The 22,938-nt window shown below is 43.1% G+C and overlaps 1 protein-coding gene across 5 annotated transcripts in view; it reads right to left on the minus strand.

Annotated features, from left to right (window-relative positions):
- Window positions 1-226: 226 nt before the first annotated feature.
- Window positions 227-22,938, minus strand: part of magixa (MAGI family member, X-linked a) — a 42,277-nt gene continuing 19,565 nt past the window's right edge. For 3 of the 5 annotated variants that reach the window (XM_067526762.1, XM_067526761.1, XM_067526763.1), the window contains exons 9-21: window positions 22,160-22,327; window positions 21,008-21,177; window positions 20,786-20,885; window positions 19,635-19,806; window positions 18,562-19,201; window positions 16,925-16,988; window positions 16,579-16,797; window positions 16,202-16,492; window positions 7,526-7,720; window positions 7,237-7,313; window positions 6,959-7,105; window positions 6,267-6,405; window positions 227-3,958 (exon numbers count right to left, since the gene is read on the minus strand). In XM_067526762.1, the coding sequence (XP_067382863.1) occupies window positions 3,051-3,958; window positions 6,267-6,405; window positions 6,959-7,105; window positions 7,237-7,313; window positions 7,526-7,720; window positions 16,202-16,492; window positions 16,579-16,797; window positions 16,925-16,988; window positions 18,562-19,201; window positions 19,635-19,806; window positions 20,786-20,885; window positions 21,008-21,177; window positions 22,160-22,327 (3,290 nt within the window). In that variant the 3' untranslated portion in view covers window positions 227-3,050. Of the gene's footprint in view, window positions 3,959-4,535; window positions 4,624-4,992; window positions 5,664-6,266; window positions 6,406-6,958; window positions 7,106-7,236; window positions 7,314-7,525; window positions 7,721-16,201; window positions 16,493-16,578; window positions 16,798-16,924; window positions 16,989-18,561; window positions 19,202-19,634; window positions 19,807-20,785; window positions 20,886-21,007; window positions 21,178-22,159; window positions 22,328-22,938 lie in introns of those variants that run through there. The other 2 variants (XM_067526765.1, XM_067526764.1) reach the window with 2 other exon arrangements.

Genomic DNA, 22,938 nt, shown 5'->3' on the forward strand with positions numbered 1-22,938 from the left:
CACAGACATCTCTGTACACAAGGGGCAAGATCAAAGTCCAACAATAAAGATGGTACTGTGATGTTTTCTGATGCAGTACAGAGCACAGTCTCCAAAGCGATCACTGAGTTGAATCAACTCCTCTGAAAAATCTTCACCTTTACGAAGGAGGATTCACTGCAGGACTGATGGATTGGACAGATGTTCCTAATAAACTAACAACTGAGTGTGACATAAAAAAATGATAAGTCATCAAATATTTAATAGAATTCATTATAGATACAATATTTATTTAGAATTAATTTATAAATGAGCCTTTGACATTTACAGAGCCCTGTGCAGGCTGCAAAAATATAATTTTTAATGTAAAATGAATCAACTCAAACACAATAATATTTAAGCTTTGTTAGAAACTTGTTCTTCAGGTCACCTGCATTTTTCTCCAGTTAACAGTGTGTTCGCTGGTGTGAAGTTTCTAGGTCTGTTCGCACTATTCATGCATCATCTGGCCCCGGGTCGAATTTCACCGAGATTGAAATATATAAAGGCGAAACTTCAGTTGTTGACATACAGTTAATATCTAAGGAGTCATTCCATTCTTTGTTTTACATACAAAAAGCTAATCTGACACCAAACTGTGTTTTCTGCAGATGAAGAGGTGCAGACACTGCTCAGGAGATACAGATAAAAAATACAGTACAGACACAAAACAAACGTCAGCACATCTGTCAGAAATGAGCTGCAGTGGAACATGGAAAATGTCATCAAACAACCTCAACAACGTTTGAATGCGTTATATTAAATGCCCATTTGGACATGAGGGATTATTTTGGTTCAAGTGACAGAAATGCTGCTTTACTGTGTAGTTTCTGGATTAATCAGCGTTTTGCTTTTCTTCAACGGGTAGAAAAAGCATCAAATTCTCATGTGACAAGTGTGAAGAGCATTTTTTGTTATTAATCAACTCAATGCTGAAGCTCTAATCAAAACAATGAGTGCATGAGAAGTTGGCTCTAACAATTCTCTTATCAATCTGTTTCTGTTCATTTATAAATGATATTGTGAGACAGTGATTAACCAACAGATTCACTGGCAGATAATCAGTGGATATGTCGGATTATGAGCCGCTTCTGGAAACACACAGCACACAAACTATTTGCCAGTTAAAATGAAAAGTGTCACAAGATTATTTTTACTAACAAATAATTCACTTAAAACTTGATGAAGTTTAAAAATGTCACAAAATAATTACAAACACCATATTTATATTTCATGAAATGTCTTTTTTTTGTCAGACCAATAGTCCTGAACCCAAACATTTATCATCACTCCTGAGGAGGAAAAACTGATTTGTGACACACAATACACAATTGAACCTAATCACGAAACAATGATGAAAACATGTTACAAACAAATCAATAATATTAATCAGGGCCAAATTGGCTTTAACTCAGAGTGTCACATGGAAGAATTTGATACTTCTCTGCAGATTTTACAATGAACAACACATCATAGCAGGTTGGACATTTCTTTTTTTACTTCTGTCATTTTGTTGACAAAGCAATGATCAGTTAGTGGTAATAATATTCAGCCAATGACGAGATAATGAAAATAATCTGAGCTCGGAAGGACGAGTTGGAGAGACAGCCAGTGGATGTGAGTTTATTTCAGTTCCACCAAAGGAAAGTAGGTCTGACGTCTGTGACTCTGTGAAATCAACTAACCCTCAACCCAAGCGCCTCCGATATAAAAACGAGTAGAGGCACACACTGTTGTGGGGGGGGATCAGTTTGCAGGACGACGGCTGAAAATAAAAACGAGGCACTTGGTATGATCCGAAGCTGCAGGTCACGTTGGCCACACAGTCCATGCTCCAACACAGCTGTTGCTATGGAAATGGGCAATCCATCCTGCATCCTGTTGGCCGTGTTGCCATGGTAATGTTGATTTTATTCACACAGCTGGACCTGACATCTGTGTTTGTGTGTATGGCTCTGTTAGGTTTTTGTGTGTTACAAGCAAGCAGGCAAATCAAACATCTCTTGTTCTAATAAGAATAATGACGTCATTAAGCATTTACACGTTCAGCTTTATAAAAATAAAAAAATCATTCCAGTGATATTCACATGCTCACACGGAGAATCACAAAACTGCGTCTTCGATACGAGTCGCTGCTGAGCGGCTTCGTCTCAGAGGACTGAAAGGTTCAGAGGTTGTTTGCATACAATTTTAAAGGTAGAAAGATGAAGAAGATGATGAAGATGATGATGGAGTCAGACACAGCAGACCGCGAGCCACTGGACTACACTAATAACCTGATAATCACTGGTATCATGATGCTGGTCGCAGCTGAAGTCATCCAGATCTGATCTGTGCTCCACAGTGTGAACAAACCAAATCAGACCTGGTCCACTTCCCAGTCTGGACCTGCTGCAAATCTGATCTGTGGTTATACAAGCGCTGTCAGAACGCTCAGATCAGCTAACAGAATACATCTGTGTTTTTGGACAAAACAAGGCCAACAAAGACGTCACCTTGGACCCTGGTGGATGATGTTTTTACTATTGTGACATTTCCGAGGATCATCAGTTAATGAGCATCAATCATTTTTAACTCGTACTTGTCCTTTAATTCTAAACTCAGCACTTTTGTCCTGACTCCCGATGACTCACAATCTTCCCACTGTTAATGTGCTCTGGAGCATGTTAGCATCTGTTGCCGTAGTGATCCACCCCATTTGCCGTGCTGCACCAGCATTATGATACCAGAAGGTCTGCTCTAACGTATTGATACAGGTCTGACAATGATGAGGAAAACAAAATCAAACCATCGGCTCTGTGTGTAGCCGTTATGTCACTGGCTAATCAGAGGCTTCCAAACCCACCCACCAGCCAAACGGAAACAAGTCCTTGTCTCCTTGCTTCTCATCATCAATCAGAAATATAAATGTTTTTCTCATCTCATACAATACAGGAAGAGGCGGATCTTCTCTCCAACAGCCAATCAGAAAAGCCCTTATAAGTAGCCAATATAAAGCGAATGAAAAAGAGAATGTCCTCATTGCTGGCCAATCAGAGAGAAAGCCCGCCTCCAAGTTCCCGCTTAACAAGTCGACTTCCAATCAGAACCTGTGTTACTCTCTTTGGGCTCGGCTTCAACCAGGGGCCGGGGGCGTTCCCCTGTCGCCATGGAGACTCCCTCCAATTGGAACCCTCCCTCCACCCCACTACGCTGGCTGCTGATAGGCTGACCTCTGAGAAGCTGGCTACTGATTCGCTGTCGGACGGACGCTCGTGGCCGTCCATTGGCATGAGGAAGGAAAACGCTGACCTCTGAGGTGCAGACAAGCTCCCAGAATGCTTCGGATGCCACGCAGCAACCGCCTCTCTCTCCCTTGTCCCGCTCTTTGTCTCGCTCTTCCTCCTCTCCCTTGCTCTTTCTCCAGACTCCTCCAACTCCTTCCCCTCCCCTGGCAGCAAAGCATCCCAGGATCGAGCACCATTCCTGGGTAAGCTCCTGCTCCTCCTACCCTGCTCTCTCTGACCATCCCGCTTCTTCTGCCTGACCGTCTGACTTTTTCTCCTCTTTCTCTCGTCTTCCTCTTCCTCCTTTCGTCTCCTACTCTCCTCCTTTTCTTGACGCCTTCTCTCCTTCTCTTCTTGGCGCCTTCTCTCCTCCTCTTCTTGGCGGCTTCTCTCCTCCTCTTCTTGGCGCCTTCTCTCCTCCTCTTTCTCCCTCATCTTTTCCTCCTCCCGTGCCTCCTCCTCCACCAGGTCCAGGTCCAAATCAGGAGGCACCGACCCTCCTCCTCTTCTTTGTTTGGTCTCTCCATCTCTCCCCCTCATTCTCTTGCCTCCTTCTCTACCATCTACACCTCCTCTCTGCTGGCTGAGGGAGGTGGTTGTCATGGTTACCACGCCCATTTTCTGGTCCTCTCTGTGTAAAGAGGGAGAAGAGGAGAGAGCTCCTTCCTCAGGGCCTGAAACAAACAAAGAAACAGATTATTCCATCCAGCAGAGGTAAAAAGATGTGGGAGGTCACACGTAATGATCTGTTAGGAGTTGGTACATCCTAACAACTCTCCCTCCTACTCAAACCTTCTCTATTATCCACCTTATGAGTCTATTGAAGCCAGGTGAGAAAAAAAGGCTCAACCTGGGGGACAGAAATAGGTCCCCTAGTCCACTGTCCCTCAGACTGAAGAAGCTACTTGAATGAATAATGAAATGTTTCCAGTTCAGTTGCCATGATTTCACCTCCAGATGATGTAGATAACATATTCATGTAAATGAAGTTGAATACGTTAATAACATAGTGATGTTATATGCTAATGACAAACTTCAACATTTTTACATTGAACTACACTTGCTAAAACACAGCTAATTATTAAAGTTAACAGGATTTATGATGTTACCATAGACTTCATGGTTAAAACCACATATGAACTATGTAAAAAGTACTGTTACTGCAACTAAAAGAAGTAAAAGTAAACACAAAGATGAGGGATGAGAAAGTGCAGGTGGGGAAATAAGATGTCAGAGGAGAAAGTTACGAACCGCGAGTTTTCAGTGCGTCCGATCACGTAGAAACAGGGTTCTCCCTGTTTGGAGTTTGTCATACAGAGAGACAGGCTGGACAACTCCACTGAGGAAGAGGAGGAGGAACAGAGCAGGAAGGACAGGAGGAAGGAGAGGAAGAGAAAATATAAAGTCGGTGACAGTAAAAGAGGAAAAACGTAAGAGCTGTTATTGTCCCTGAATCAGACATTTTAAAATCTACTTTAATGATCAGAAACTCTCCTGATGATACTGTCTTTGACCGCCGGCGCCGTCACTAAGCATGTCAGGGCATTTTCAAACCTGTAACGGGTTGGCTATGATTCAAATCAGTGGAGTGGTGTTTAAAGTTGATCCCTTTTCTCTTTGGAACAAAGGCACCAACATGTTGTCAGGAGCTGTCACAGAATGGCCTGATCCACAGGAAAAGACACAGGAAGTGGATCCTGTTCTGTAAGGGTGAATATTCATGTGAGGGGAAAATTATAATGTAAAGTGAACAACTGCACAGTTGGCCTTGTACATGACCAATTATTTGGGCAGTAAACCATAGCAAGGTCAGATCACATTGTCAACACACAAACTGCTCTGCGCGTTTGGGTCAAGTTCAAGACCACATCTAGACAAAGGTTGTTGATTTGGTCCAAACATGAGTGCGACTGCTGTGCTCAGACCTGCACAAATGATCCACACAGGAAGGAGAAAACCAACCAGAATTCCACTGGACTATTGGTGTGGAGATACCTTCAGAGTAGACAAAAAAATGCTGAGAGACTAACTAAAATATCATCAGGACGAACTGTTCAGCCACAGGCTTCCTCAGTTCTTTGTTGCTTGTTGTAGCTGTTGATGATTAAAATCGTTGAAGGGGGTTCATCTTTGTTGGGGTGTGTCTCCACAAGATTAACATTGTTTGGCTGTCTTAAGAGTCTCAACGGGTTGGAGGTTGTGTTTTTAATCCCCACCTGCACGCAGTTTACATATTAACGTGGGTCACCCCCCAGAAACTACAGATGTCGGGGGTTGTGGTCCCAAATAACTGGTTGAGATCGTTTGGTTTATCAGATGCTTTTCTCCACTTCTGTCCCACAGCAGCATCTGCACTGTGAGTCAATTCATGAGTAAAACCTGAGACAGAGGGGCATAAGGTCAAGATACATAAATGAATATACCACAGAAACGTCTCCCACAGGTAGAACCATGTTTGTCCCTCTCTCGATCAGACACAGAGGAAAGTGAATATGCTGGTTGTTCTAAGAGCAAATGAAGACAAACTTCATGTGACAATACAACACAAAATTTCTCCTGCGGGTCTGGTTATGTTCCAGAGTCAACGGCTATGTTTTTCCAATAATGTTCTAGTCACGGTTTGTCCTGACAAAATCAGAGTATTGAGAATATTTCCAGCTGCTGAATGTGGACACAGGTTTACTGGCTGTGGTGCTGCTGACAGTGACGTGTGCAGGTGACGACTACAAACATTAAATGTTGGATTTGAAATCAGTCATTGCTGTGGTCACAACAAGATGTATGGAGTCGTTACCTAATATTATTATTGAAATTTTATTTGTAATTTTTCGCAGTACTTGCGGGAAAAGTCACAATATTACAGTAACATGTTACAGTCCAACACTTTCAAGCTTAAAAATCACTTTGTGCCACTGAGAAACAAAGCATAGTAATCTGCCCATCACCTGTGTGTCCAGGTGCGTCAGAACTGGAAAAACTCACCGTAGTCTGGCACGTATCCATTTCCTTTCTTGAGGACAAGGTGGATTCGATGACCTCCCCTTCTGATCTGCTCCACAGCTTGACTGTGATTCATTCCTACTGTGCTGTCACCGTTTATCTCCACCAGCTGGTCCGACACCTGACAACACAGGTACATCATCATTTACACAGCTGCAAACACAATGAAACTCATGCATAGTTTCAAGTATCTCTGAAGTTTCTCTGTGAGGTTTGTTCTTCACATTCATCTGACAACAACACAGGCTCCTGTTCTGCCCTCAGAGTTTTACTTCACCACAGCTGACTAGGTTTTGGTGGCTCTGCAGCCTGACAAAATCCACATACCAAATCCACTACAATAAATGTCTTGTGGATCAAACAATAATTGTCTAGTGTCAAACAATAATTGGTATAAATGTCCAATTATACGCCCCCATGCTCTGCAGAGGATAAGGCCTTTAGATTTGAGCCTGTAGGGGGCACTAACACAACTATTCTCTAGGCCATTCAGTTCTGAAATATTCAAAAAGCAGAGCACAGAAGATCCAGCAGGGATGATGAATGTTTCATGCTCAGAGTCTCAGAGAAACTCACAAACAGTTGAGTTTATTTAAAACTCAACTGTTTTTAGAGCTGAACATTTTTATTTCTCCCACACCTGGAGAAAGACCACTTGGTTTGTGCGTGTGTACCTGTATCTTGTTGCTGCGTTGGGCTGGCCCACCTTCCATCAGTCCCAGTACATACAGTCCCATGTTGTACTCGCTGCCCCCCCTCAGAGAGAAACCGAACCCTGTTGGGCCTCGCTCCAGATCCACACTGTAGAACCTGGACTCATCCTGACCAGAAGAGACACACAACATAACATGCTACTACTACTGTGTGCTAAAAATACTGCTGCTGCTGTGTACTGAGATTACTTCACTACTACTGTAGGAGTGGGAGGACTGAAAATAAAGATGAGAGTCACCTTTGACCTCCCTCTGGATCCTTTGATCGATTGGCCGTCGATGTCCAAGTCTGCTCCTTCTGGCTGAGAGGAGGAATCTGAAGAGACAAGGAAATGAGGAACAGGAAAGGGGGAGAGAAGAGAGGACAGAGGGAACAGGGAGAGGAGAGATGAAGGGTCAAAATGAGGACAGGAGATGAGGAGAGGTGATGCAAAAAGAGGACAAGAACGCCACGTTAGGAGTTTGATTCATTCATTTATGTGTCAGACTGTGGGACGAGGACTGAATCACAACGTGTGTGTGTCATACGGTGTCTTGGCGTGATGCTCAGTCTCAGCGTGTTCCCGGCTCTCCTTAGGATCTGGGCCAGGTCTCTGTGCTGCAGACCTCCAACCGCTCGACCTTCCACTGCCTCCAGCTGGTCTCCGGGCTGAATCTGCCCGCTGCGAGCCGCAGGGCTGCCACGACGCACCGTCACAAACCTGTGAGACATCAGGGAGGGGGCTGCGGAGGGGAAGGTCACATGGTCACAAATCGGCCAATCAAACTGAATCACACCTGTATCCATGGCAATGTTTAATTCAGAGAGCCAGGAAACGGTGAAGCAGTCATACAGAAACATGCTTTAAAATGTTCTGTTCTGTTGGGACTTTCCTCAGTCCAAAAACATTTCATGGTGATGAAGACTCGTGTCCATTCTCCTGTGTCAGCTGTGTAATAATAAATGTGTCTTGGTTTAATAATTGAGGTGTATTTTATGTGCTCGGATGAACAGCTGCAGCTACAGAGACAGGAAAGGTGGAGAAGAAAACAGCAGGACCTGATGTCAAGTCTCCAGGCTGTAATGATGTGGTGACTGGGGTGTCCCCTACACCAACTACAGGCTCCAACCTGATCCTCCACCTACGTCTTTCTGAAGGACTTACTGCAGGACTGTGGACTGACTGGGCTTCAGCTGTTCCTAATAAACAGGCAGCATATTTTATCAATATGTGCTAACTGAAAAAGTGAATGCAGTGTAGTTCCTCACCTTTCTCTCACACACACACACAACTTATCCAAAAGTTGTGGGGGGGGGGAGATTCTCAGAAAGCTTTTCTGGCTCAGAGACAATAATCACTGCAAACAAAGAGCCTGGAAACAGGAAAAACAAGGCCGGTCACAAGGCCTGAACCTCAAACCAAGATGGAAATGTTCAGCAGAGCAGAGAAATGTGGACGTGCAGAAATCAAAACCTCCAAAAAGAGACAAACTGATCTCCGGTCTCTGCAGGTTGGTGTTGAGCACGGACTGATCAGAAAGAACAAAATCCAGCTACAAAGTGCTGGAAGGGGTTTCAGTTTTTCTGGTGCTGCTCAGGAACTGCTGAACAAATACTCTAAGCTGGACTCTGCAGGACTGTGGAGTAAACAGGAATTCCAGAGAATGGACTGAGACAGGAACACACCGACCCTAAAGCTCCTTTCATTTATCAAAGACCAGAAGGTGTTAGTGTGGGAGCTGATAAGAAAGGTGGTGAGTTGGAGGAGGAAGCAGCAGGAGCCGGAGGTGACGGCATCCATGCTGACAGCCAACGTGCACGGCCACCAAGGATCCAAATATAGCTCAGCATTCAAGTCCTCAGGTTCCACCGTCCTACCTCAGACCCACAAAACTCACGATTCAACTGTGTGTGAGCAGAGAGGACGTAGTTTTTAAAGGCAGTTCTTTTAACATATTAATGTACTGGTTTCTCTAAAGGCATTTGTTGTTAGTGTCTCAGCTCCAGCTCAGTTAAGCTTCAAAACCTGTGTGTCTGCCCAGACTTGGGGCGACTGTGGTGCAGGAAGGTAGAGCGGTTGTCCACCAATCTCACAGTTGTTGGTTCAATCCCCGGCTCCTCTGGTCACATGTCGAAGTGTCCTTGAGCAAGACACTGAACCCCAACTTAGTTGCTCCCGGTGAGTGTTGGCCAGCTGCATAGCAGCTCCCCCATCGGTGTATGAATGTGTGTGTGATTGTGAGTGTGAATGGGTAAATAAGAAGCAGTGTAAAGCCCTTTAAATGCCAATAGGTAGAAAAGCGCTATATAAGTGCAGACCATTTACCATTTACTTCTAATTCTAATCAGTTCATCCATGAGTGGATGTTTGTGCCAAATTTAAAGAAATTCAATCAACTTGTGCATGTGGAGGCCACGTCCCAAACCGGATAAGCGCATCTTAGAGAACATGGTGATTTCTGTGTTGTGTACCTGAAGTTTGTGTTAAAGTTTGAACGTTTCCTCGCTGTGTGATGTGTTCACTGTCAGTTCAGTTCCCTGCAGCCAGTCCATGAATCATGTAGAAGAACATTTCGTGAAGCTGTTCTGTCAAACACAATGGAAAAACCAATAAAATATTAACCTGTTGAGGTAAAAAGTAGATCCTCTGCGTCTGAAAGACAAACTGCCTTTAGCCTCTTTCCTGTATCCTCCTCCCCCTCCGGACTCTGTTCAGTGTTTAAAGCTGAAATGTTCTTCGATTTCACAGAAAAGGATGGATGTAGTGAGTCGCGATGTAACTGAGAAACACCAGGGGATAATTCAGGTAGAGAAACTACTGCAGTACTGACCCTTATGAACATAAACACGTCCTCCTGCAGAGTCTGAGGACACGGGTCTTTTCCTCATTCACCATTTTACATCAAAGCAGAGATCAGAGCACATTGGTTTTAGATGTTTATGTTGGAAAAAGAAGATAAAAATCCAGTCCTCTCTGATACTGCTTTATTTCACTTGTTTTACTCGACCACGCTGTGCTCAGACCTTTAGCTATTTATGAAGTTATAATAAACTAGAAGTTAATACATGTACTAATCAAGCAGAAAGGGTTGCTCCTCTCTGATCGGTCAATAGAGTGAGCCTTGATCCAAAACTTAATGTGACTTTAACTGGGCTACAACCAGCATGAGATCAGAATAAAATCCAACACTGTGGTTTTAAATCCACAGGCACGAAACCCTGCAACAGACTGGGTTAGAAGTCTTCTTAGGCCCCCAGGGAACAGATTGAACATGTTACTACAATGTGGTACTATTACTTTTACTTAAGGATCTTAGAAAGTCTTCCTCCACCCAAAGTAATGTAATGTACATAATGTAGGGCAATGCTACCGGTTCCCCTGTAGCCTTTCTGTGGGAAGTTTGCATGTCCTCACTGTTTCCTCAGTCAGTCCAAAGACATCACAGACAGTCCATCAGTCAGCAGCTCTGGGTAATGTCACTGAGGCTCCATGTTACATAACACACACACACACACATACACACACACACACACACACACACACACTCTATTAACTGCCCTGAGAACTGAATCCATCACATCACATCAGTGGGTCCAACCGTGTTTAACAGGAGGTTCTGATCCACCAGCACATGCTTAGGTACCTGACATGGGATATTAGGAGGAGTGATATCTTGTCAAAGTTTTATTAGATGCTAATAAGAAGACAATTATAAAAAGATGGTAGAAAATGCCCCCCCACCACCACTACTTTAGGACACCGGTTGGACATTGATTGACACTGAGATGCAGTACATGTCTTAGAAAGACCCACACGTGTCCTGACGATGTCCTGGTAATAATCTGAAAGTTTGACCTGTAAAGTGAGGTGGATGTTGTGAGTGGAGCAGGAGGTAATGCAGCACATTTATCTAGAGTCAATATTAACTCTGGTCAAACCAACAAAAAGAGAGAAAATCCCTTTAGACTTTAGACACAAACTGTGTTATTGGACGCACAGAGACCATGAGGACTATTCTTTCTGTTGGTTTCTCCTGACAGTCCCACAGTCAGAGCCAAAGTCAAGAAGTTTGGAACATGATGTTTTATCCTTACAACACGATTTATGCAGGTCCTAAAGTCTCAAAAAGCACAGAAACCGATTCCTTTAAAAAAGGTCTTAGGTTTTAAAAACGGTCTGTTGAGGACTGATATTAGTTCCAACTTTTTTTCTGTGAGGAGACAGTTGTTGGGAATCATTGTGGACAAAAACTCTTCAAATAAAATAATTAATGAGGTTTTAATGGATGTATTTATAACAATATATAGTGCAGGCTGAGTACATAATAAAGTGGTCAGGAATTATTGTTTGTAGTTTAAAGTCAATTCATTTACAAGCTGGTTCTTAATATGTAAAAGTATTCTTCTCTGTAATTCGCTTATTTCAATTTTTCACTTAAAACAGTCACATTTCGGCTACAGAGGTTTTAAAAATGTATTGTGACATGTAATGGGCACAACCAAAGATGGCACTGTGTCCCTCCATGCAGGAAATTGGTTTGTTATCATTAAATATTCTGAAAAACATCATTTGAGAAACTCAACAGGCGTCTTGTCTTTTCTGTAAATGGTCTTGAGCAGAACAGCAGTTGCAGTGAACGGTGACATCAGATAGGTCATGTTTACTCAGTGATAACATCTATCAGTCACACTGCTACTGATTTATCAATCGACACCAACAATTTGTCCTTCAGGCTCAACAAGAGTTTAAGGTAAAACGTACTGACACAGATAAAGTACATATACCTGAAAAATGATGATACTATAGTCATCTGACCACAGTAGTGTTACTGTTAACTTACTGATGAAGAGTTCTTACTGATCCTGTCACTGAATAAGATTAAATTACACACAGTTTGCTCCGTGTAACTTATGACAAACTCCTCACTGTATGTGCACAAACACAGTCATGGTTTCACGTCCAGTTCTCCACCACTGAACCAGTATTTCAAACCACCGTCACTTTTCCACAAATCACACTTATTAACTTACTTAACTTATTCTTTCATTAACACAGAGAAGCATGTGAATCTAGAAACCAGCTCGTTCTGAAAACACTCTCATGTTGAGCCCCAGTCTTTTCTAAACTAAACCCATCAAAACCTCAAATCAGGTCAAACCATAACAACAAAGCTCCCATAATAAATTAGAGCACAATTTTCTACCAAACTAAACCCGTCAAACTGGCTGCACATAATCACCCTGTGATTGTCTCTAAATTCACAACCCCAATTCCAAAAATGTTGGGACAATGTGTAAAAGCTAAATAAAAACAGTTTGCAATGATTCGCAAATCTCATCAACCCATATTTTATTCTCAATAGAACATAAACAACATTCAACAGATCTTGAAACTGAGACAGTTTATTATTTCATGGAAAATATTAGCTTATTTTAAATTTGATTGCAGCAACACATCTCAAAAAAGTTGAAAGAGGGGCAAAAGGCTGGAAAGGTAAAGGAATCTCTGTGCACAAAAGACAAGGACGAAGATCAAAAGTAGATGCACATCATCTGTTGTGTCTCATACCGACTCAAATTTAGCATCAATACAGAACAGGACAAGAAATCGGGTTGATATACCAACAGCACGTTTTGGAGGACTTAGAAGCTGAGCCAATAAGGGGCTCGACTCCTCCCTAATCCTCTAATCTGACTGACTGTGGAATGTGGTCCTCGTTAACTTCAGGTCAATGCAGAGGAAACAACATTAACAGCAGGTGTGTAGTGAGGGCAGATGTGGAGGAGTCCTAAAGGTTTTTTCCCACACTTTTCCACAGTTATTGTGTTGTTTCACAGGCTGTATGTCAGATTGCAGCTCGGGAACATGCAGCGTCCCCACAACATCACACACACACACACAGTAAGAGCTGCAGAGTTTCAATGAGGTGAAAATATTTCAGACATTCCTGAGAGCTGATAAAAACTGAGGAGGAGAAGTGGAGTCCAATTTCTCCATTGGCCGATATCACAACTCATACGTGTGCTCTATGGTGTCCTTTAGTCTTTATGGTTCATAAATCCTTGATTTAAATGATGAAAAGTTCTCAAAACACTTTAAACAGGATTAAAATAGGAAAAAAGCTAAAAAAGTGAAGTATACTTTTAATATAGTGGGTACACACAGAAATTGGTGGAAATGAACAAATAAAATAATTGTAAGCCCATAATTACATAAGAAATTATGGAAAATATTAAAATCTTGCCCTACATTAATGTACAATTTAGTGAAATCACACTCATAGACTCCACTCACAAAATACAAACTATGATGTCAGTGACTCCAAAGTACAGATGTAAACCTTACAGAGCTCAAGTCTGTAAGAACTGACACTCAAAGGCCACTTTAATAGGTACACCTGTACAATCTACCTAATCTATCTGCCATAAATTCTACTTCTACAAGGTTATAATTTTTAGTTTTTAGGTTAAACTGTCTACCCTCTGTTTATTATTGAGGTCATAGTGGCTGGTGAAGACATACTGGAGTGCACTTTAAGAGAAAGTGGTTCTAATGTTTTGGCCCCCTCATTCATTTTAAACAGGCGCCATATTGCCAGCATCCTTCTGCCTTTCTTTGAATCATGAAGAGCTCTGCCGCAGTATGTCAGTAGAAGACTGCTAACTGCTTCTTTATCACTTCGTCCCATCTCCAGCAAATGTGACCAATTCAAAAAACCACATTGATAAGCCATAGGAACTCCTGCAGCAGGCACAGTTAGAGCACAAGATGGCAGGCGGCCTGGTAGCTTAGTGGGTAGAGCAGCACGATGGGATGCAGAAGTCTGCAGGATGAAGTCGCTGTCCACCGGGGATGGGTTAAATGCAGAGAAAGAACTTCATTGTAACATGTAAATGTATATGTGCTCGGTGACAATAAAGGTTGTTCTCCTTGTTCTTTGTTCTGTAAGATGACGCCCGGTTCCCCCAACAATACTTCACATGCTCTTTTGCACTGATGATTGTGCTAATTCATCCTGAGGGAAACATGAACATCTGAGCACAATCTCGTTATGGACCAGCTGTACACTCAACCACAGTGAGACTGAATGTGGTGACACTGTCGTGAAACTTGTGAAAAATTAATGACCAAATGTTGCAGCTTCCTCTTCCTCCAATCCAGGATTCCCAAAGTGAACCGATGAGAGTCACGCCACAGTAAATTTCCTCCCTCATTCTGGTCTCATAAAGATCCTCATGTGACGTGACCCACTCAGACCATTGAAACCTGCAACTGAGTCTCTGAGAGACACATCTGTCTCTTCTAGTATCGGGAAAAAGAATCACATTACACACACCAAATACTCTGAACATGGAAAAACTCTACCAATCGAAGTCACTTAAAAGAGTTTTCCAAGTCCTTCCTCTGTAACTCACACACACTCACACACACAGAGACTTACCTTTAGAGTCCATCACAGTTTTCAGAGCTGACTGCAGTCTCTCCAACATGATAAACCGTTCACACAGAAAACACAGACACACAAAAACAGCTACACCTGCACGCCTCAGTTTGTCCTCCTGTCTTCCTGTGTGTGTTGGTGCGAGGCAGGTTGTAGTGAGACTGAGCACGAGCTGCAGACGGAGAGAGAGATGGCTGGGAGGGGTGGCTCCCAGAGAGCACACAGAGGCGGGAGGGGGAATGTTAACAGTAGGCATTATTGTTTTATTCCAGAGGACAGAAACATGTCTCAGTGCCTCATTGCTTCCAGCTGAATGGAGCTGAATCAGTGGGACAAACCCACAGAAGTTCAGGTGCTGGTGTAATCAGGCAGAGACTCATTAGAAGTGTGTGTGAAGACATTTACTGCAGCAAACTGCAGTTCTACACAGGCAGGAGCTGCTGGCCCCCACTGGTTGCAGTACTTTTTAAAGCCTCAATACTACACAGACAACTTGACTATAAAAGTCGTAGTATAAGAGAAGTAGTAGTGTAAAGTGTAAAAAGAGAGACAAAGTCCATGTAGGGAGGACGTTGAGGTGGAAGGGTTGGCTGAGAAAACACACCTGATGACCATTGGTGTTTGTTTGAAACATGACCACAGAGACCTCTAACTAAAAGCAAATTGCTTTTGTGTATAAATATTGTCTGGCTGCTGCTCACGTTCCATCGATGTGTTTCCATGGACTTAAGTAAGCAGGAAAAGTGATTTCTTAAGTGTAATGTAAACAGAAAAGCTGGTTTCCGAAATCTGGGTAGAGTATTAGGGAAACCTAGTTTCCCCAGCTACATTTCTGTTGGAGTTTTATTTGCGGTTTATGCATAACCAGGTTTCTAATTGGCTTTGCATGTAAACACAGTCAGTGTTGCCTCCACATCTTGTGCTGCTGTTGTAGCTACAACATGGTGACAAAGATTATGGTTTGATTTGTTTGGGATAAAAGGGCAGCATAGAAAACATACATGTCTTCTCTGTCCAAAAAGTGGACCTGGACAGGTGTAGGTACACTGCTGATTCGGGTCCTGTTGTGTCTCCTTTTTGGGATCAACCTCCAGAGTAAAAGGTATTTGTTTTTTTTATATAGACCTCTTAAGACCCAATGAAGACCTCTTCTTGTGTTTTGGTGCCCAAACTTTTAGGTGGACTAGTCTCTGTCTCAGTGTGTTGGTGGGTTAGAAGTGAACAGATCCTTCTTAGGTTCTCTGACACTCCAGCCATTTAAGGAATCACCAGGTTGTTGCTTTGATTCTGAGTCTCTGCTCTGTCTGTCATACTTGAAGCAACAATTGCTCCACTCTACTGCGTGACAACCAGACATTGTGGAATAAAGAAAGACTTTAAGAGTTTCTACAGCACAGATGAAGAAAATCCAGCAACTTTGTCTGATACTTTCAGTTTCTGTGTGAGTATAGTTGAAAATACCATCTTTAAAATTAATCAAAGCTCTTTACGACAATGTTGTTTGTAGTGTTTGTTCCTTCTTCCAGCTGCTGCTACTGCTGCTGTTGTCTACTTTTGATTCTATTGTTACTGCTGTTGCTGCTCATCACATCACTGAAGTATTTTTTCACTGGTTTTACTGCAGCAAACACTGATCGGCCTGAATTCACCATTTCACAATGTGGTGCAATGAATTTCTTTTCTTCAAAGCTACATGACCAAACAATGGCACCGGCGAAACAGACAAGACATTTTGATCAATGTGAAAAGAGGGATGGTTTCAGAGGGATGACTTGAACTCACCTGCACTGGTCACTTCCTGAGAGGCAATCACGAATCCAAAGCCTTCGCCTGGCCGCCTCCTCAGCTCCACCTCCACTGGCTTTTCTCCTTCTACCACCGCCCCTCTCACATCCTTGGCAACTGCTCCCCCGCTTCCCTGTCTGACTGGAGGAGGCCTGCCAGCGCTCTCCTCCACTCTTAGCAAATCACGTGGCTCTAAGGTCAGCGTCACAGGAACTGAGTCCAGGAAGCTGGTGCTCTGGATGAGGGTCGAGGCTTGGGGCCCATTAGGCGTCTGTGCAGGAGAGGCCCCTTGAAAAACAAAGAGGAGTCAAATGGATCCATGTGGGAAACTGCCTTGCCTAGAGGTACACATCTGTAGGTGGGGGTGCATTTACCTTGGTGGCTCCCTGGGGCTGGTAAGTGGCCATCCTGGGGACTTTCGAGGGCCACACCAGCCTGGTTGAGTGGGGAAACGCCACCCACCAAGGCACCCATGGATGGGGAAGGCAAGTCGGCTAAAGTTGTGGAATGAGAGGAGGAGGCGTTGGTCAGGCCATGAGGGGAGGGGAGGGGCTTGTAGAGATTTGGGGTGACAACTGAAGAGAAGACAGGAGCTGGGGGGAAAAGAAATGAGAATTATTTCTGTTCACAGACCAATATATGTGTACCACTTATCCTTCTTTTATTGGTGCCCTATAATCAGATCCAGGTAATTAAGTCAGAGGTTTGGGGGTCCAGTACCTCCTCTGTAGACCAGCAGTACCACCTCTCCCTGTTTGGTGTGTTCCTGCAAGACTCTCTGGACCTGGGGACAGAAACGCACTCCTGGTTACACTTAATGGTTTTTAATGGTGTCTACTTTAATGGCTATATTCTAAATTGTGCTTAAGCAGATAGTCCATCCTAATGCCTGAATAGGGAGATGGGTTCCATGGCACTGCTCACCCATAATCAGGAGGAAACCAGTTCAAGAAGATTTAGCCTGACACAGATTCATCTCTTTATATAAAGTATTCGCAATTCAGATTTGTGCTCAATGACAATAACCTATTTAAATAATTTCAGTCTGGGTTTATTCCTAAAGACAATACTGAAAAGGACTTGGTTAAGGTCATTAATAATTCGCTAATGGCTCCTGATGATCCACTGTTAACCATTCTGGTCATGCTTGATTTGAATGTAGTTTTCGATACTGTTTCACAGAACATTTTATTGGACCCCTTAGCAACTGGCATTCCTCTCACCTGGTTTACTTCATACCTCTCTGATTGTACCAGTTTTCTACATCTTAAAACATTGTATTCACAGCCCTATCCTGGTGTTCCACAAGGCTCTGTCCTCGGCCATATTTTGTTTTTAATCTATCTCCTGATGGGTGGCCATATTTTCAATTATTAATGAATTTGGAACTACTAACTGCTTACATGAAACTTTCTCACTTCCTATTTATGGGTTAATTGTCTCCCCTTCCCCCCAGATTAAATATTTGTGTGTTCTTTTTGATGGCACGTTATCTTTCGTATCAGATCTAAATAGCACCACAGAAACCCGTTATGTCCATCTTCTTAACATTGCACACCAGTCTTGACTACAGTAATCCTCTGTTAACTTGGATCTTACACAAGCTTTACCATAACCTTCAACAGGTTCGAAATTCTGCTGCTTGTATTATAACCTGGACATTTACCATATAACATGCCACCAGCATTCTTCAACAGATCTGATGTCTTCCCAACAAATATTAAAATTCTCATTTTAATGGTCTTTATTTCAGAGTTCCTATAGTCATATACCCCTTCATGTACTCTTTGTTCTTCTACTATGGGTCTTCTTTCGAACACCCACCACATTTGCCGGACAACATTCGTATCACAGGCTTTTTATCCCTATTCAAATCATGACTTAAGACTCATATGTTTATTTATTTATTTAAATAAAAATCTACATCAACAACAACAACAACAATAATAATAATAAGAAGAAGAAGAGGAAGAATTATTATTGTTATCATCTATAGGTTGTGTAGTGTACCTATACCTTGGGGGATACTCACAATAAGCGTCTGCTAATATGAACCACATCTCACAAAAAAGATCCAAAGAGGATCTACAATCTGCTGATTTGTCTAAAACTGGAAAAGGCTGCAATCCATAGCTGATCCACAGCTACAGAAAGCTGGTTTGAGGTTACTAATGCCAAAGTTGGTTTAACTGTGAAGTGGTTGTGTTCAGTGTTATTAGCTTAAGCCCATTACATTATTGAAGATCACATTGCATTTAACGAGCAGGTAATGCAGAAAACCATGTCACTCCAAAGGCTCCACTAACTCATTTTGGGCCACTGGGTGAGGCTACCTGAACACTCGTAAACATATATACCTGAGAGAAGCTGAAGCTCTGTACGTCCGCTCCATTGATTTTCATGATAGCATCACCAGGCTGCAGAGAGGGGCACTGCCTTCGATCCCAGACCCGCCTCACCACCACTAGCTGACCCTCTTGACCCCCCGCTGTCACACTGAACCCCAGGCCCCCACCCTCATTTCGCCCGAGGGCCACCGGCACAAGCTCTCCGCTGGGGGCCGTCCCAGGTGACCCTGCTCCAAGGGGGAGCACAAGGCCTGTGTTTCCTCTGGAGGCCGTGGAGGGAGCTTGGTGACTGGCTGGACACCCATTAAAACCACATGGCGGGATGTCCTTGGGTGGGGTTAAGGCAAGGGAGGTCTGGGGCATTGCTGGACGCTGAACAGTAGGAACTCCCGGAGATGTGGAGGAGGAAGGGGGGTTTTTAGCATTGGTGGGGCTGGTGGAGTTTTGGTGGAGGCCCGTCTCAGGCTGAGAGAGGGGCAGTTTGGACAGAGTGTGGGAAGATGAGGAGTTGATGGGGAGTGTGAAGGAGCAGACAGGGAGTGTGGACGTAGATAAATCGCTCTCTGAGGACTTGGAGCTCTGGTGGTGAAGGAGGGACGAAGAGGAGAGGGCGGGGAGAGTGCTGCTGTTGTAGCGAATCAGAGAAGACCTGTGGGGAGGGGGGGCAGAGAGGAGACAGAATCCCAACATAGTGGGAGTAAATGAACAAAACAACTGACACACACATACAACTCCCACAATTAACCACAAGGTATAAAATGTCTACTACTGTTACAACAAGAACTTTATCTAGTTGATGTTGCTGTTAGATTGGTAACTACTGTTCCCACATACTCAGCCAGTGTTTACCCTAATGACAACATAACTTCACTAAATCATCGTTGGTCCCGAACAGTTACTCTGAGGGAAACAACAATGTCAAACTACCATCAACATGAATACACTTAGAATTACTCTGAATTTAAAAGTGCTTAATTCATTATTCTTTTCTCTCTCATCCTACCAATTAAGCTTTGCTCTTAGAGCTGTATTAGTTTGAAAGACGCTTGGTATTAACATCTGCTGAAGTGGCTGATACTGACCTTCGAGTTCCAGCGTTGGACTGACCGCCATCAGAGTCGCTGTGATTGGCTGCTGTACTGTCTGGAGGTGGTGGGGCACCCAGTGGGGGGTCCGAGGCAGAGGATGTGGGGGTGGACAGGCCTGTCAGCCCATTTGTCATTGGCTGAGCACCACAGGAGGATGGGGTTTGGCCTAATCCAGGATTTGAGAGTGAAGGAGAAGGGCTTAACTTCATCACACTGAATTTAGATATGTATTGAAAAATGCCTGGACAGTGGATGGATTCATCCTAATACAGATTCAACAGTTTACACCGTAACTGGAACATCCAGGTTCTGTTTCAGAAGTGGCAAAATCTCACTGAAAACTGCACTGACATTTGTATAAAGTCTGGCTTGGTATTTCTCAGCAGTACATCATGTTGCTCGGTTGTTGGGTTTAGAAAGGGCCCAGAGTTTTAATACTATTTTTCATTCAGCATTTGTAGTAATGTTTATACTGCCTTTAACATAGCCACTTTCCCAAATGCCGGAGCTTGACAGAAGGGAAAGGCATTTGTGGTTAGTTTGTGAAGTTGGTGTGGAGGGTGGATACAGAACTGAGCCTGACTTAGGGTTTGGGTCAGGATCTTTCACATCGATTAGGATAAACAGGCAAAATATTTAGAAGTTTATTTCAAATTAAATTTCTTTTAAACATTCCTAAGTTGCTTCCAGTTTAATGCATATTGTAGAAAATCATCCCACAAACTCAGCTACTTCTGGCTCGGGTTGAGATATAAAATACAATTAACTTGTTGGACTCGGGTTGGGTTCAGACAGAAAAATGTGGCCTGCTTTATTCTGGTGTAACAGAGGGCAGAGAGTTCAAAGGGATTTCATAGGAGAAGCTGGTGAGTTTTAGAATGTGGACGGAATAGTAAGACGACAAAGGAGCTGTACTTTTTACTTTCCATCTTGTAAACTCATTAAAGATTCAAAACTTAATAAGATCTTGGGTGGTTGAGTGATTTGATTTAACATCTTTATTAACTTCTATTAGATTTCTAGATTTTTGTTGCCTTGTACCTCAGTTGTAAGTCGCTTTGGATAAAAGCGCCTGCTAAATGACTAAATGTAAATGTAAATGTTCTAAGTGGGCAATGGAGCTTCTGGCCAGTCCTCACTCTTACCTGGCTTGCTGCCGTTGGCGTCCAGCGTTCGGCTGTAGGTGAGATGCGTCAGGCCTCGGTTCGGGTCAGGAGTGTTGGAAGGCTCACTGGGAGTCTGTGGCTATTGGAACGTTAGAGGTTGGTGAGTTATAGAAGGTCACATCTGTATGTGCTGTAATAAGGACAATACAACTGCCAATTGTTGATCTGTTGCATAGGGACACATTAAGGTGAGTGTCATACCGTCTCCAGACTCTGTTTGGGACATCCGTCAGGGTTATAGAGCATTGGGTATCCTCTCCTCAACACCACATCCACACTCTGACCCATCGGCACAGACTTCAGCATCTCCACCACCTCTTTATGAGAGCGACCCAACACACAGGTGTCGTTAATGTAGACCAGGATGTCAGCTGCAGGACCACAGACCAGGAGACACAGTAAGTCCAGGTATTTTACATTTTACTAAAATCAAGCCTGTACATCATATACAAGCAGCTCATTACCCAAGTTATCTTTAGGTAAATTTTGGCATTTGGAATAATGACAAGAACGACGGAGGAACTTGCTAACTAACAACTGGCGTAGTCTGGGGGTCAGTTTCTTACCCAAGGAAATTTAGGGATTGAACCATAGTTATTGGATGACGTGCTCTTAAGAGCCACGACCAACCCATTAACCAGGAGGATTAAGGGCATCTAACAAATCAGGGCCTTTAACCCAAACCTACACTGACCATTTGTCAACTGGAAGTCCAGGATGCAAGAACACTTTCCTGGTAGATTACATGAATGCTGTACTTCAGCTGTTTACAGTTCTAGTAACTCAGAAGTGCATCTGTCAACTGCCTTTTCAGCACATTTATTATATGAAACAAGATCATGTGCAGATTATGAAAACAGTTTTGTCCCTTAGAAAAGTGTTTTTCATATTTACATCTCCCTGTATTTTCTAATACTCCACAGTTTTTAATTAGATTTCCTACTAAGATTTTTCTGCTGCCTATTGAAACCCTCTGCTCCACTTTCCCAGGAGGTTTCATGGACTTTGTCTGTGTAACAATCCTGACTGTTTATCCCCAGTGCACGTGAGCAGGCCTGACAGTGTGGGACAGAAAGGAGGCAGTGTTTGTTTGTGTGGGTGTGTGTGTGTCGGGAGATTAAACACTCTGCGTTCATGTGTGTGTGGATTAGTTGTGGATCATATGATTGTGGTTCTGAAACAAATAAAGCCCTGAGAATCAAACTACAACAGATAAAATCAAGATGTGTTTTCACAGCTGACCTCATTGACCTGTCAAAGACACACGTTCGTGTTCAGATCGTTTTCTGCTAACGGTTCATGTCATGTTCAAGTCACTTTGCATTCAACAGATGCAAGATATAACTGTGCTACCTGCGTTGAGAGCAGGTGGACCTCCAGGTGTGACACTGTACACCTGTAGAAACTCTCGGGGTCGACTTCCTCCCACAATGTTGAAGCCGAAGCCTCTAGGACCTTTAGAGAGTCGAGTGTGGATGGAGTAACCCTTCAGCTGGCTAGGCTGCTCTGTGAACTCTGGCACTGAGACAGGAGAGGACACAGGAAACGGCCAATGAGAGGAGAGGAGGACATGACAGCAGAAGATAATGTTGGTTGTAGAAATAGTAGATTCACTGACAGAACAGGTAATGTCATCAGAGGGAAGTGAAGATGGTAAAGAACAGTAGAATTAGAGGACAGTGGAAAACAATAAAAGACGTAACATGTGGGAGACAGAAATGGTAAGAAAGTCGAAGACATTAGTGGGAGTTTAAGGACAGTTTATGGCACTAAAAGACAATAAATGTCAGTAGTGGACGGTGGAGAAGAGTAAATGACAGTAGAAACTGAGTGGACAGCACCAGAGGACAGTGAATGACAGCAGAAGACAGTTAAGGACAGAGTTTGTGTATGTCAAAGCCAAAAATTAAAGTAATCATGAAACGGTTTAAATTTTGTTTCAGCTGTGAAGTTAACAGAGGCAGTGATATTCATTTGCTTTGTGTCCTTGTGTCCTGATAATAATGTCTCTAACAAATGTACCAGTTTCCATTTATATAAAAAAAATCTCATTTGAGATTTAAACATCATTACAATACAGTACAGACGGCACAGTGTAAATTAAACACCTCAAAGAAAGACAGACCCTGGAG

This window comes from Channa argus, chromosome 13, assembly GCF_033026475.1.
Source record: "Channa argus isolate prfri chromosome 13, Channa argus male v1.0, whole genome shotgun sequence".
Classification (NCBI taxonomy): Eukaryota; Metazoa; Chordata; class Actinopteri; order Anabantiformes; family Channidae; genus Channa; species Channa argus.